At 39.4% G+C, this 14,083-nt stretch overlaps 1 protein-coding gene across 15 annotated transcripts in view; it reads left to right on the forward strand.

Moving 5' to 3' along the window:
* The first annotated feature begins 1,029 nt into the window (after positions 1-1,029).
* Positions 1,030-14,083, forward strand: part of LOC132121691 (transcription factor COE3-like) — a 101,197-nt gene continuing 88,143 nt past the window's right edge. For 4 of the 15 annotated variants that reach the window (XM_059531393.1, XM_059531396.1, XM_059531397.1 and 1 more), the window contains exons 1-6: positions 1,031-2,244; positions 2,494-2,650; positions 2,961-3,024; positions 3,317-3,372; positions 5,875-5,948; positions 7,441-7,509. In XM_059531393.1, the coding sequence (XP_059387376.1) occupies positions 2,111-2,244; positions 2,494-2,650; positions 2,961-3,024; positions 3,317-3,372; positions 5,875-5,948; positions 7,441-7,509 (554 nt within the window). In that variant the 5' untranslated portion in view covers positions 1,031-2,110. Of the gene's footprint in view, positions 2,245-2,493; positions 2,651-2,960; positions 3,025-3,316; positions 3,373-5,874; positions 5,949-7,440; positions 7,510-14,083 lie in introns of all 15 variants that reach the window. The other 11 variants (XM_059531394.1, XM_059531399.1, XM_059531386.1 and 8 more) reach the window with 7 other exon arrangements.

Raw genomic sequence — 14,083 nt, forward strand, 5'->3', positions numbered from 1 at the left:
CTAGAGTTAGCAAACGTGAAATATTTATGATGGTAAATTAGAATAGAGTTTGGATAAAAAGAAAAATAATACTAATTTAATAATAATAATAATAATAAAGACAAGTAAAATATCTATCACATGCCAAATAGGTCTCCGGAAACTTTAAGTTTATTCATTATAACACACTTCATTTTATTAAGACTTTTTTGATAACAGTAATTATAAGAACATTTCACGTGAAACATAAAACAACTGTTTCGTGATTAAGACAAATAATAATAATAATCATCATTTGCTGCCTAGAGTGCCATTTAACATTCAAGTTCACCGAGGCATTCAGTGTATGGACGGATCAAAGTCATTGCAGATTAAAGACAAAAAAGCATATCAATCTTAAATTGTCTTAACATATAATTTTATTACTTACGTATTTAATTAGACGACGATGCAATGTGATGGATTTTGAGTCGAGGCAGGAGCAACAGCTTTGATAATTCACTTATCTTTGGCAATAGTCATTAACCCCCAACACTAGCAGAATAGATTGCTGTGTATAACACATCTCTCTTCTCCTCTCTCCGTCCATCCATCCATCCCTCCCTCCAGCGCACAGGGTCCCCAGATAACCAACATCGGACTTCCATTTTCGCCCATTAATTCAAATATTAACATACATGCAGAGTCTGCCATGAATCGTAGACATGAGCACCTTACGAAATGAAAGAAAAAACGACCCCTTATTGTCCTGATAAATGATTATATCTTTATTACAAAAGACATCCTACTTCTTGCGCACAGAAGGAGAGGGTGGACGCAATGTTTCCCCCGAGTCCGTTCACAGTTTCAGATGTAATTTTGCAATAATTTACAAAATTAAGCGTGTACGCGCTAGGACTAGGAGATTGACATCGCCTCGGCTCGCTCCACGCACGCAAACTGGGTTTTAGATTCAAGCAGTCAACGTTGCCTTAATTTAAGACGCGCATTACGCCATTATGCAGATGCCCAGACTGTTTATTATAAGGAGCATCTAGTCTTAAAATGCCAGTGCACCTTCCTGACTTGAGAGCAATCAAAGTGAATCGATTTGGAGGCTTGCGTCCAGGACGTTTGGCACTGTTGTCATTGTGATGATGGCCCAGTAAGAGTTGTTATATTACTTTTTTATTTTTTTATTCTGGAACCCAAATGCAGCGGATGGGTGGTCAATCAGTGCTCTTTTCCAATCTATAAACTTGCATGGCAGTTTTTCAGGATATATAGTTCCCGCTCACCGCGCTTCATTCGCGGGCTTTCATTATCATTCATTTTTGTTCTTCTCTGATGATTACTTGACACGATGTTCACTGGAAAAGCAGTAGCAGCAGCAGCGAGCAAAAAGCTCGTGTATGTACTCACGGTCCAAGCTTAAAGCTCAGCGACAGGAAGCGTCAATGCTCTCCATGTATGGGCAAAACCACGCCCACCAGCGCGTCATCCTCTGACAGCGTGTATCCCGTGGGTCTGGAGTTTTTGGCTCCCGGGAAAGGTTCCAGTCCTGGGGGATAGAGGGTTGAGTTTTGTATGCTTCCATCCATTCTGCAAAGACGCGCTAAAGGCCCCTCATCATCCTCTCCCGTGTCCGGGAACACCTCCACGGTGATCATTTACGCGTTTATTTGTCTTTTGGAGCCAGAAGTGGTGGATTCAGCAGTGTCCCGAAGCCTTTTTTGATGCTGTTGTTATAGGATGCCACCAAGCTAAGAGCACCATCACCATCATCATCATCATCAACAACAACAACAACATCAGAAAGTTGCAAGAAATGTTTAACTGAATTAAAACAAGTCGAATATCCCAGCTCTTTGCGCGACTTGTTTCGCTTCTTCCAAGGGAGGATCTCCATCTATCCAAACAAGCTGCTGGAGAGGCTTGAGAATCTTTACTCACTGAATCGTTCATGTGGTGCCAACGCAGGACGGACTGAAGAAGGAGTCGGGACTGCTTTTTCTTTTCTTCTTCTCTTTTTGACAAATCCCAAACAAACTCTCACGGCTATCCGAAGGGGCTCTTGGAGAAACGACGCGCCCTCGCTCACACTCTCATTTCATCTCTTTGGCTGGAAGTGGGTTACACGCGAACTGTTTTAATGTTTGGGATTCAGGAAAATATACCAAGAGGGGGGACCACTATGAAAGAGGAACCGCTGGGCAGTGGCATGAATTCGGTCCGATCGTGGATGCACACGGCTGGGGTGGTGGATGCGAACACGGCCGCCCAGAGGTACGTTTGCCAAATCATCCGATTTTTTAATGCATTTCTCAGATCGACCCCTAAATCCCCAATATGCCATGTATCAATTACACTCTCCCCATGCACCTCTTCGCCGCTTTCCCCTGTTCATTACATCATATTACAGTTTAAGTGACAAATCAAGAATTCTCCAATGTTTTCATTCTATCTACATCTATCTATATCTCAAGTGTATGCCTGTTGTTTTAACCCACACTTGTGTCTTGTTTTCCCCCGCAGTGGAGTTGGTCTGGCACGGGCGCATTATGAGAAACAACCGCCATCCAACCTCAGAAAATCCAATTTTTTCCACTTCGTGCTGGCGCTTTATGACAGACAGGGACAGCCAGTGGAGATCGAAAGGACAGCTTTTGTGGACTTTGTGGAAAAGGAGAAAGTAAGCGCCACTCTGGAATACTGCTTTGAATTTTCACCTTAAAACTTCCACACTTCTAGATCCCTGGAAACACGTGCGCCATTAAACCGTTTTGACGGATTTCACAGAAATAGATTTGCATTACACACATTATTGCCAGGAATTAATCTACAAAAATACAACCTTGAAATAGAGTTGCTGGATAAAAGCGTAAATACGAGAGAACATGCATTCAGACAAAAATGCATGCATTTCAAGTAGCCTATACTAAAATAAAATTCTCAACAACCCAATTATGCCAATCTGATCCCAAACAAATGCTTATTTTCAGGAGCCTAACAGTGAAAAAACTAACAATGGGATACATTACAAACTACAACTATTGTACAGCAACGGTAAGTGTAAATTTCTCTATTCAGCAAGGATAGATTTACAAGTGTTTTATTCGCTCGGTGGAGCCGTATTAACTTACGTTTGGTTTCCTAAAATGTAGTTCAGTTTATTCCACAGATGTAATTCTAGTAGCCTAGTTGGCAAGCCTTCGATTGTTTTTTTTTTTTTTTTTTTTTTTTTCTATTAGTAAATTTCAAGATTGCTTTTTTTTCGAGGAAACTTTGTGTATTTTCTTTTTATTTTATTTTTTACCAGACTTTTTCCAAATTGAAAAACACAAATAATTTCCCACAGGCGTCAGAACAGAACAGGATCTTTATGTTCGGTTAATCGATTCCATGACAAAACAGGTAAGAACTTTTCCTTTCTCTTGCGTGTGTGTATTTATATTTTTAATCTGTGTGATATTTTGTTGCACGTGGTTTGGTCACACTTTATATTACAGTATACATGTTTCCATAAGTAAAAACAAAACAAGCAAATGTATCTACTTCTTTATATGTAATATTTATTGGAGATGCAGAACATTTTATTGTTATTGCTGTTGTAACTGGATATATTCACATGTACAAAGAACACTGTAATGTAAAGCCGTGGCTGTATTTTGAGTTGCTCTGATTAACGGGGGAGGTTATTTGCCGGATTTAATTTAATATGAATCACATTACCACATTTTTTTTTCTTCTCGTGTAGCTGCTTGATAATTTATTGCGAATTAATGAAATGGTGCAGGTCACAAAATTATGTATACACACTTTTAAAAAAGCTCTTTAAAATAAATCAATATAATAATATAATACTGAGGATAAAGGGAAAATAACCTAAAGTGTTAATAATTTTCTTCATAATTAATGCCGAGTACTTTTTTAAGAGCCACATTATAGTCTTACTCTCGCATATGGAGCATAATTGTCAAATCCTATATTTCTGTATTGCGCTTGGCTGTTTTATTATTATTATTATAATTATTGTGTTTTTAATCGGAGACAATATATAGCTGATATGCGTGTGCTTGTGAAACACAAAATGCCAATTTATAATACATGAACATTATTTTAATAATTTTATATCATTGCTGCTTTGTATATGATATACATTTATTTTATTTATTTTTTTCGCAGTGCAATATTACCTAATTGCCTTTCAGTTACTATATTTAGTGTGTCATTCATATCGCGCAGTCGAACGTATAAACTCGCTTTTGTTGTGCTGTAATCAGATCTGGATAAAGGCATAAAAATAAAGCTCCAGGCTTGAGACACACACTTGAGTTCATATTGTAGTCTGATGTTCTATGAAATCACTCTCAGCTCATTTCCATTGTCCATTTCAGCCTCTCATGGTAAAGAACAGGGCGGATCTTTGGCTTGATTTTGAGGCTCTTGTTATCTGTAGCTTATCCATCGTTTGGCTTCACAGGAGAGAAAATATGAAGGTTTTATCTGAGGCGCCTCTGAATGGAGCTGAACATGATCAAAGAGTCAAGGGCGCTGAACAGCATCTTTATGGTTTTCCATATATTTTCAGCGAGAGGCAGGAAAATAAATAAGGACACATAATGTCTGACAAATTCTATCAAATGCTTATTTAGTCATTTGCAATTTCTAGATTTAGGTTAACGGATTTATCTAGGTTTATCTTTCTTATACATTTCTTAATAGGATTGATTAATATAATTAATATCATGAGAATTACAGACCAACGCTTAGATTCAGCATGCAGCTGGCAAATAAAAATTCAGTCATTGCTACTATACTTTTATTATAAGTTTGCAATTTTTTTTTTTTTTTTTTTTTTGCACCTTGAGTTTATTTAGACACATTACGCATGAGTATTTTTGTTTAAATTCCAGTTTTATGTGTATACAACAGTGCTTGATTTTTAAACATTTATATGCAACAATAATGACTACTGTATATATATATATATATAGTCCAAGTTTTTTTTTTTTTTTTTTATCTTTTTGCAGTGATGTAGGCTACTGTGCAAGAGCGCACTCCAACGCGTTCCACGGATCCCACGGAAGGACGCGTTGGAGTGCGCTCTAGCACAGTACATCATAACGGGAGCAGGGCAAACAGGGAGGGAGGGAGGGAGAAGAGAGAGAGAAAGAGAGAGTGAGGCAGAACTCGCAAAAAGCACCAAGGCCCGTGCGCACCTACAGCTCCAAACGCCATCTGTTAAAGCCAATGCTCAAAAATTACTCAAGCGTACCCCCCGACACCGCTTTTTATCTAAAGAAAAATCATTGTTAGCGGCTCAAAATAAACAACAGATTGCCCATTAGCACTCTACCCCTAAATATCTGCAGATTATAACCGCGTTGATGTGTACGGTTATGGGTATTATTTACCGCGGCCATCTGCGTCGGAGAAGCGACATGTCTGTGATTTCTATTATCATTCCCCAAATAAATAGTGCAAAGATCTAAACAGAACCATATGCGACTCTTCATTTCTGAAGTGATATGCATGTGGTATAATTTTTCATCGCAATGACCGTCCAAGTGATGATATTCATTTCAAACATCATATTTATTTATGCACCTTAATAACACAAAGGTTATCTCTATCTAGAGTGTGGGCATGTGTGTTGGTTTACAGATTTAACAATGTATGTGGGCTAAATTGATTTTATTTACGCGCCTTCTCTTGACGATTTTTAATGGATGAACTTGAACTTTGTGGGATCAAAAACACGTTATTATTTTATGTTTAATTAAATTATTTTGTATTTTATTTATTTATTTATTTTTGCAGGAGAAATGCGGTTTTATACTTCATATTTTAAATGTTATATTTTATGTGTTATCCACTTGTTTAAAATGTCTTCACTGTGACTTTTATTTTAAGGCTATTATGTATGAAGGGCAAGATAAAAATCCAGAAATGTGCCGAGTTCTTCTCACACACGAAATTATGTGCAGGTAAGAACAAACACACTTCGTTTTAATTTCCAGATAATTATAAACTACTACATTGACTGCGTAATTGAATGTTATCATCCATAATGTCTTGTCGTGTTTTCATAAATGCGTAACGCACATGATGTAGGCCAGGATCCAGGCCTCCGAGCTTCAGACTTACAGAAAATCAATGAATCCCTGAATAGATCTGCCTGGATACGCTGAAAAGAATCCAAATGTTCAGAATTGTCAGGCGGCTTATGCTTAATGATTTACGGTTCGCTTTGCGCCCTGCTCTGCGAGTTTCACAAGTTCTACTTCAGAAGCGCAAATTTGACCGTATCATTTGGTGACATTGGACTTATGAATGATTTCACTGGACTTTTAACACTGAAGAGGATGAATTGAAATTCACACACACAGCGGTCGGCTTAAATGGAGACGTGTTTGGGCACTCTGGAATTTATTTTTTTTTTTTTTTGGAAAGTGTCTTTTCATCCTCAGCATTTTAATCGTGCGCCACTCTGTCTGTCTGTTCGCACACGCCACAGAAAAAAAAATCCTTATCCTGTGGTTATTTTAAGAGTAGAAAAATTACGATAAATAAAATAATTGCACTAAATAGAACCCGACGCTTATTGAAGCAAGCACTCAATTTTCCACCAAATGAAAAGGAAAGGAATCAGAACCGTGCGCAAAGGTCACGCCACATACTTCTGCGTGCTTCAAACTTTTAAGAATGTACTGAGACATCAAGAAAGCTCCTCGCATTGCACTCTGTTGCTTGCGTCAAAACCACACAGATGCGTTTCAGAGTCCCAAGCAGAGGTCCATAGACATACCTTAATCACTTTAGCTGTCAGCTTTAAGGAGCTTTACGTGTTTTCCACACCATATGGTGTTCATTTAGCTCACTTAGACATGTAACCATTATACAAGTGGGCTTCTTTAAATTCAAGAGGCATAACATTTTTTCCCCTCTGTAGTTTAAACATTAATTAAAGAAAGCATAATGGAAGCATCTTCAGGGCCTCAAAATGGAGGCATTGGCACATTGTAGGAGACTGATGGAGGCTTTTTGAGCTGGTAATTAATAAGTGCCCCACAGAAATCCTGGTTGAAGGTGGCATCTTGCATCCTCTCCAGACACAACAGCTTGACAATTAGAGGTAAACAAAAGCTGGGACTGAGAGAGAGCCCCCCCCCCAGCCTCCTGGCACCCCCTCTCCTCCTCTCAGCACTAAGACAAACACCAAAAACATGCTGTTTTCCCTCCTTCAGCCACAGCGCCGGGCTCCGTGTTTACCCGCCGCCCGCATCTGTGAGAACCGATGCCACCATCACCATCCGGCTCAGCCAGAACCTACGCCAAACACCTCGGCGGTTAGCTAGAAAAGTGGATGTCAGATGAATAAATCGGTGCTCGGAGACGAAAGACACATGCAAGCTGTTTGCTGATGCTGTCATATCTCATTTCATGTTTCGTTTTCTCTCTCCCTGTGTTCTCCTCAAGTCGGTGTTGTGACAAAAAAAGCTGCGGAAACAGGAACGAAACGCCCTCAGACCCCGTGATCATCGACAGGTAAGACTATCTATCTGCTTCCCTCCTCTGGTCTGTGAGCGTAGGGCGCTGTGGCCCAGCATTCTGGCCCGGGTTTGCCCCACGTTGTTGTGTGGTGGGCCGCACAGTTGGGTTGACGTGGGGTGTCTTTAGGGACCATGTAATTGCTGGAGAGTTGTCAAGGGAGTGGTTCCCTTGAGACTTGCAAGTTCACTGCATCTAGAGAGCATTTGGCTTTAAATTCACAACTCTTTCATTGTAATATTTTAGCAACTACTCTGCTTATCTTTCTCTGTAAACAGTGCACTGCCTCTTGCTGGTTTTGTGGCACGACTGCGTGACGGAGCAGAGCAGTAATGTTGCATCTCGAAACGTGCATGTTCAAGGCAAAAAGGTATCTTTACGTTGCACTCTGTAGTGCTGCCGGTGGGAAATGAGTAATGTTTCTGGGCTGGCTGTTGATCACATTAGGGAAAGCATGTTCAAACACACTGGCTCCCGCCGAGTGGGTAATTGACGTTCTTTCTTTTTTTTTCTGAAGCTTAAGTTTCTCTTTGTGAGTCTGGCTCAAGGTTACACTTACTCTGCGAGACTTACACTTCTTCCTTTTTGTCCAATTATCCCTGTGGTGGCAGCACGTTCATGGATTACGGCAGGGCAGGTCTCGGACTCGCGGCTGAAACGGTAAATGTGACAGGGAGCGCTGGCTGCTGGAGTCCGGGCCTCTTGGAGGTTATTGAGCCAGAACAAGCCTACCTTGCTTCCCCAGTTTCCATCTGTTGTAAAGAGCCATGAATAACCAGCAAGCAATGCCAGCAGCAAGAGTCTCTTTCTCTTGTTTTCTCACTTAGCTGTTCCAAAGTTATCTCCCGATCACAAACTTGTCTGTCCACTGAGTGGGATATTTGATTGGAGGGTGAGATGGTGGGTAAAGGCGGGAACGAAATATGCGCCACCAGTGGATAGCAATGCTAATGTTTGACTTGCTGAAATAGCTGTTTGCTTAGCAGGGAATGTTTGGTATCTGACAGAGGGAACATCTCTCTTATTAGTAATCAAATAGCAGTGACCAGTTGTCGCTGTCACTCACTGTACATAAAGTGCATGAAGCATTGGAAAAACGGACTCATGCCCTGTGTGAAGAATTTGTGACGTGTTTAGAGGTCTGAGTGTTTTCCCGCTCTCATGTCATGTGGTCGTAATACGGAAACCCTGCCGTACTAAACAATAATGTGACTGAATTAATTCATGTGGACAGAGGCTGTTTGATTCAAGTTGGATTTTTTTTCTTCTTTTTTTGGAAAAATAGAAATCACATTTGATTGGAGTTTGGTATTAACATCTTGCTAAATCTGCAGTGCTCTAATGAGCATAAAATACTCCATTTTCATTTATACTTTTTGATTTTGGATGAATTCAACTGGGATTTTCTTGCCCGTGAATAATGTGGTGTCTTATGAGGTAGCATAAATGCTAAATATTTATTCACATTAGCATAATGATGTGATGCCTTAAAATGTTACCTATGTAGGTGGCTTACTAGGTTTTGGAACAGAGCCCTTGTTTATCCTTTTTGAGGGGAATAGGAATTCCTTACATCTTCTTCTGTAAACACTCTCAAAGAATGTGAATCAATCCCAGTAACCTTGGTTATCTTTGCATTAAATGATTAGCTCGTTTAAACAGACGTGCTGAAGAGCTCTGACAGTGTGCGAACAGTAATTAGTTACAGGACCGACATTCATGCACACACTGTAACTCAACCGCAGGAGAAAGATAAGCTAGTGGGGCGAGAGAAAAAAATAAAAAAACTAAGAGGAGTCCCAGTGAGGAGCAGGAGGAGGAGGATTTGTTTTGGTTTTCTGAACAGAAGATAAAACACATATCACTTCCTCTTAGCAGATCCTGAAAAGGATTCTGGATTCTGCCCACTAGCCATGGCTTATACAATGTATTTACCTTTAAAAAAAAAAAAAAAAAACCTTGAACACTTTACAACAGAGTTTCACTGATATTTACTGCACTGACTCTTACCATAAATTGCTGGGCTTTGTGTTGTGGCTAAATAGAGGTGGATGGATCGGATGTCTTGGCGCTTTGTGCTTCATTCTGGTGAACAATATGTGTAACACTAGTAAAAGAGGAAAAGGAGAACAGTGCAAAGAAGGTCTGATACTCTGCAAAAAGGAGGGATATTGTGGTAGGTTGAAACGGCGGATAAAAAATCTCACAATTTGATTGTGAAGCGTCTGAAAGACTCGAGAGGATCGTTTTCATAGAGGGCTGATCCGTTCTGTCGGATCACAAAAGCAGATGTGCTTCATTAGCCGACTACATTGTCTGCATATCACAACTGTGAACAGATGATTTTATCCAACGATCAGAGAACAAGGCGGCCGGGAGAGCCCGGAACGCACAGAAACACGAGCAATCGTGCAGGTGGGGTATATGATATAAAGCTAATTTGTAATCACAAAACCAATCCTGTGGGGTAATGTCTGGTTATGTCCGTCTTTTTTCCTTGTCTCTGAGGAAGAAATGGAACGTTACAGTACACCAGGGTGTTTAATGCATAGCTATGATACATGCATGCTCAGTCACCATTTATAAACAAGCATGCGTGCACAGGAAGTCGAGTCAAAGTGCAGTTGTGTGAGGGTCGACTACAGTCAAAACATTTTACTGGGTTAGATAGACAAAAAGAGGAAGATAATGTTCTGCTAAACAGCGCTATGGTGACCAGAAGATCTGGTGATCCATTATCAATAACGTTTTCAGCCACATTCTCCCAGATGGCACATGGGCCAGGCATACTGCTCGTTGGCACGGGCTTGGACAATAACTGGCACCCGTTCGCTGCTGGCATTTTCAATGGAGTTTAGGAGACTTATCATTCCAAATGTGTCCTATTTTCCTGTAGTCAAGCCAGACATCTGTTTATACTATTTCTCTTGGACTTTGGTGCAGCTTTAGGTTCTTCACGAGGAGAAAAAAAAAAGAGTAAAACTTGGTTGTATTTCACAGCTGTTACAAAATTTCTACCTCAATGGATCTTTAAATATTTCACAACCGACCTGGCTTCGCCATAGATTATTCATTGGTATTTTTGAAAGATATATTGAGCCTCAGAAATGAGGGGTTCTATGGCTAGACTCGAACTCTTGTGGGTGATGTCTTGAACACACATGTCAAGTGTGAGCCCGAGAACTAATAATACCCCTCCGATTCAAGAGCGATCAGGGTTTTCCTAGCCAACCGATCTCCTTTTCACTTCCTGTCAGAAAGGTCAAGACATGCTGACCTCTGACAGCCAACCCCCTCCCTCGACTGAATAATTCATTAGATTGACTTTTTTTTTGGTCAGAGTACACAGTTGTGTAGCAGGACGGTTTAGCTCATTTCGCTGAGGCTTCTGCACCTGTTCGTGATGCATGGTATTTGGGCCCAATGCTGATTTAGCTAAACATCCATTAATTTTTCGTATCAGAGGACCTTTCCAGAAGGGATTACGCTTGGTTATTAGCTAGGTCTTCCTTGAGCCATATGCCGGGTAAAAAAAATTGTGTTCAAACTCTGCCTGTTGCAGGTTTTTTTAATCTTTAAAAACCAACACAGATCGTTCCTCCATTTTTTTGCCCTTTTGTTTGTATCTTCTCCGACCAGGCTACTTAAAAAGAACTCCTCCCTCTCATCTGCGCACAGGCCTGCTCTCGGAGCTGAGCAAATGCCAGCATTTAGAAGGTCAGAGCTTTTGTTGGAAAAGCGCTATGTAAATTAGCACCAGCAAAAGGGACATTAAACAAAATTCAATTCATTGTCTCCCTTAATTTCATTTAAATTTTTGGCTCGGGCCCGTCCTGTCGAGGAGAATTTTGGAGATGATTTTAATTACATATCAGTGCTGGAACAGAGGGCTGTCTGGAGCGAGACACATTTGGATCACCTGTAAAGAGAGGTTTATTTACCAATGGTCTTGAATGGCAGGTTTTCACAGGCGTGTGCGTGCTATAATTAAGCCCGTGTTAAGTGTTAATTCCTCTGCCTGTTTCACCCACCCTGTGCAGAGTTCTGTGGCTTTAGTCCTTGTTTATTAGCTTTAAAAACCTTCTATGCACTCTAAAGTTGTATCTTTAGGGTTAAAACCACAGTACCCTTAAAGACTATCTTTGTACCTTATTTACAGCTAAATGGTGCATAGTAGTAGCTTAAGGTTTTGCATTACTACTCTAAGGTCATATGCACATTTGATAGGTAGATAAGGTATGAAGTTGTCTTTATCCAAATTGTTGTCCAATCACATGCTCTATAAAATGAGAATGCCCCTCCCCCTGATGTCACATGATTCTGACTAGTATAGCAAGTAGCAAATCATACTGTGATGTAAATCAAGGGCTGCTCAAATAACAGTACAATCCCCCTGGTATGTCCTGCCCAAACTTCCTGTTTAATAGTAAATAATACCATGCAGGATGTGTGAAACAGAGCGGTACAGTAGAGGGCACTTGAACTGCTGTTTTTGCCTCTAGCCACGAGAGTAATATTTTTATTTATTTATATCTTACCTTGTCCAGGTGACATTCAACAGACTGTGTGTGTATGAATGTTTTATTTGAAAAGTCCTTGTATCTCTGGTAGAACCACAGCAGTCTTGGAGGATGCGAATGCACATATATATGTGTGTTTATGTTCACAGAGACACACGTGTGAGAGGAGGAGAGCGCCGGAGCTCCATTAGACCTGATTAATGAGGTTGCAGACAGCAAATATATCTCTGGCCAGGTAACAGCCTCATTGCTGCAGGTACACAGGTGTGCACAGCAACTCCTTATTTATGAGACAGTCAGCAAACCCTCTGCTAACATTAGACAGAGAGAGAGAGAGAGAGAGAGAGAGAGAGAGAGAGAAAGAGAAAGAGAGAGAGAGAGAGAGAGAGAGAGAGAGAGAGAGAGAGAGAGAGAGAGAGAGAGAGAGAGAGAGAGAGAGAGAGAGAGAGAGAGAGATTTTTCCTTCAATGAGCAAGTCCAGTTGTGGCCAAAGTTATAATACACTGTAAAAAATTGTGCCGTTAAATATCAGTTATTTACTGGCAGCAGGGGTTACATGACTTTTACTCAAATCACTGCAGCTCATTGTCAGCTATAGCACACATGTATGTGCTGAAATGCTGTATCAGCGCCTCCACATTTACTGTCTTTATATAAAGCAGCAGAAGATCAGAATTTGTGGCTCATCATTGACTGAAGCACAGGCTCTACTCTCCTACACAATGGTGAACAACAAAACTACATTAAACTAACCGATCTCTCTTGTGCAAACACACATTAATACAGTCGAGTTCAGTATTTACTCTCATTATCAGTGTATGACTTTGCATAATTTTTTTTCTATGGATGTTCATAAATATTTTAGTTAAATTAACTTTTTTTTTTATTTGGTAAATCTGACATTTACATTTTACAGTATATTACTGTTTTTCCTTGATTTAACGGCAACAAGCTGTAGAAAACACTTTTTTTGCTGGCAACCATTAATTTATGGCAACAAACTGTAGAAAAACACTTTTTTTGTTGGCAACCATTAATTTACGGCAACAAACTGTAGAAAAACAGTTATGCCAGTAACTAACTGTTTTTCTACAGTTTGTTTCCTGTAAATTAATTACAGTTTATTACTGTTAAATTATGTTTCATGCTATTTTTTTTTCTTCATCTTAAATCTTTAACCCTTTAAACCCCACAACAAAATCTTCAGTTTTAAATGAACACTTATAATGTGTGCACACTACAGAGTGTTTGAGTAACACTGAATCAGTGAAGTTAATGAGATAATTATGTGATTAATTGATGATTGAGCATTAGTGATGAACACCTGCTATTAACAAACAGAATCACTAAAGGAAAGAGAAACACAAGAACTACAAATGACTTCAGCCACAGCCTTAGATGAAATCAATTGAAATAAAATAATTCATCAAATCTATCAAGATCTGATTAAACAACTCCTAAAACAGCTTCACCAGATTCACATTACTAAACAGACTGACTTTATTTCTGTCAGATGTCTACAGAAGATCTTATTGAGAGTTAAATAGGTTTAGGTGATTTTTTTCTCTACCATGATGGAGATCAGTGTTTACTTTAGTTGGGCTCTTGAATGTGACTTTTCAACAACTAAGTGTTTTTTTTTTGTTTTTTTTACATGCTGTAACAATGCATCTTTGGAACTTGTTATAGCAAAAAAAAAAGTCAACAGAAGAAAAAAATCTGATGTTGTTTATAGATTGACAAGAACAAACACTATTATTTCTGATCCAATTCCGTGTCCCTTCTCTTATTGAATATTGATACTACAGCAAAAGAAGGAACACTGCTCAGCCATAAGTTATGAAAGACTGTTAAGAAAATATCACTCATTTAAAAAAAAACCTTTGCTGAAATTTAGACAGAAACATCAATAATCAGCATATGAATCACAACAATGGTGACAATCCACAAAATAAATAAACAGATTACTTCTGAACATCACAAAACATGCTCCTAAAACTTAAGACAAAAGCAAAATTATAAGCACATTAGAATTCAAGAAAATAAGTGAA

Source organism: Carassius carassius, chromosome 39 (assembly GCF_963082965.1).
Source record: "Carassius carassius chromosome 39, fCarCar2.1, whole genome shotgun sequence".
Classification (NCBI taxonomy): Eukaryota; Metazoa; Chordata; class Actinopteri; order Cypriniformes; family Cyprinidae; genus Carassius; species Carassius carassius.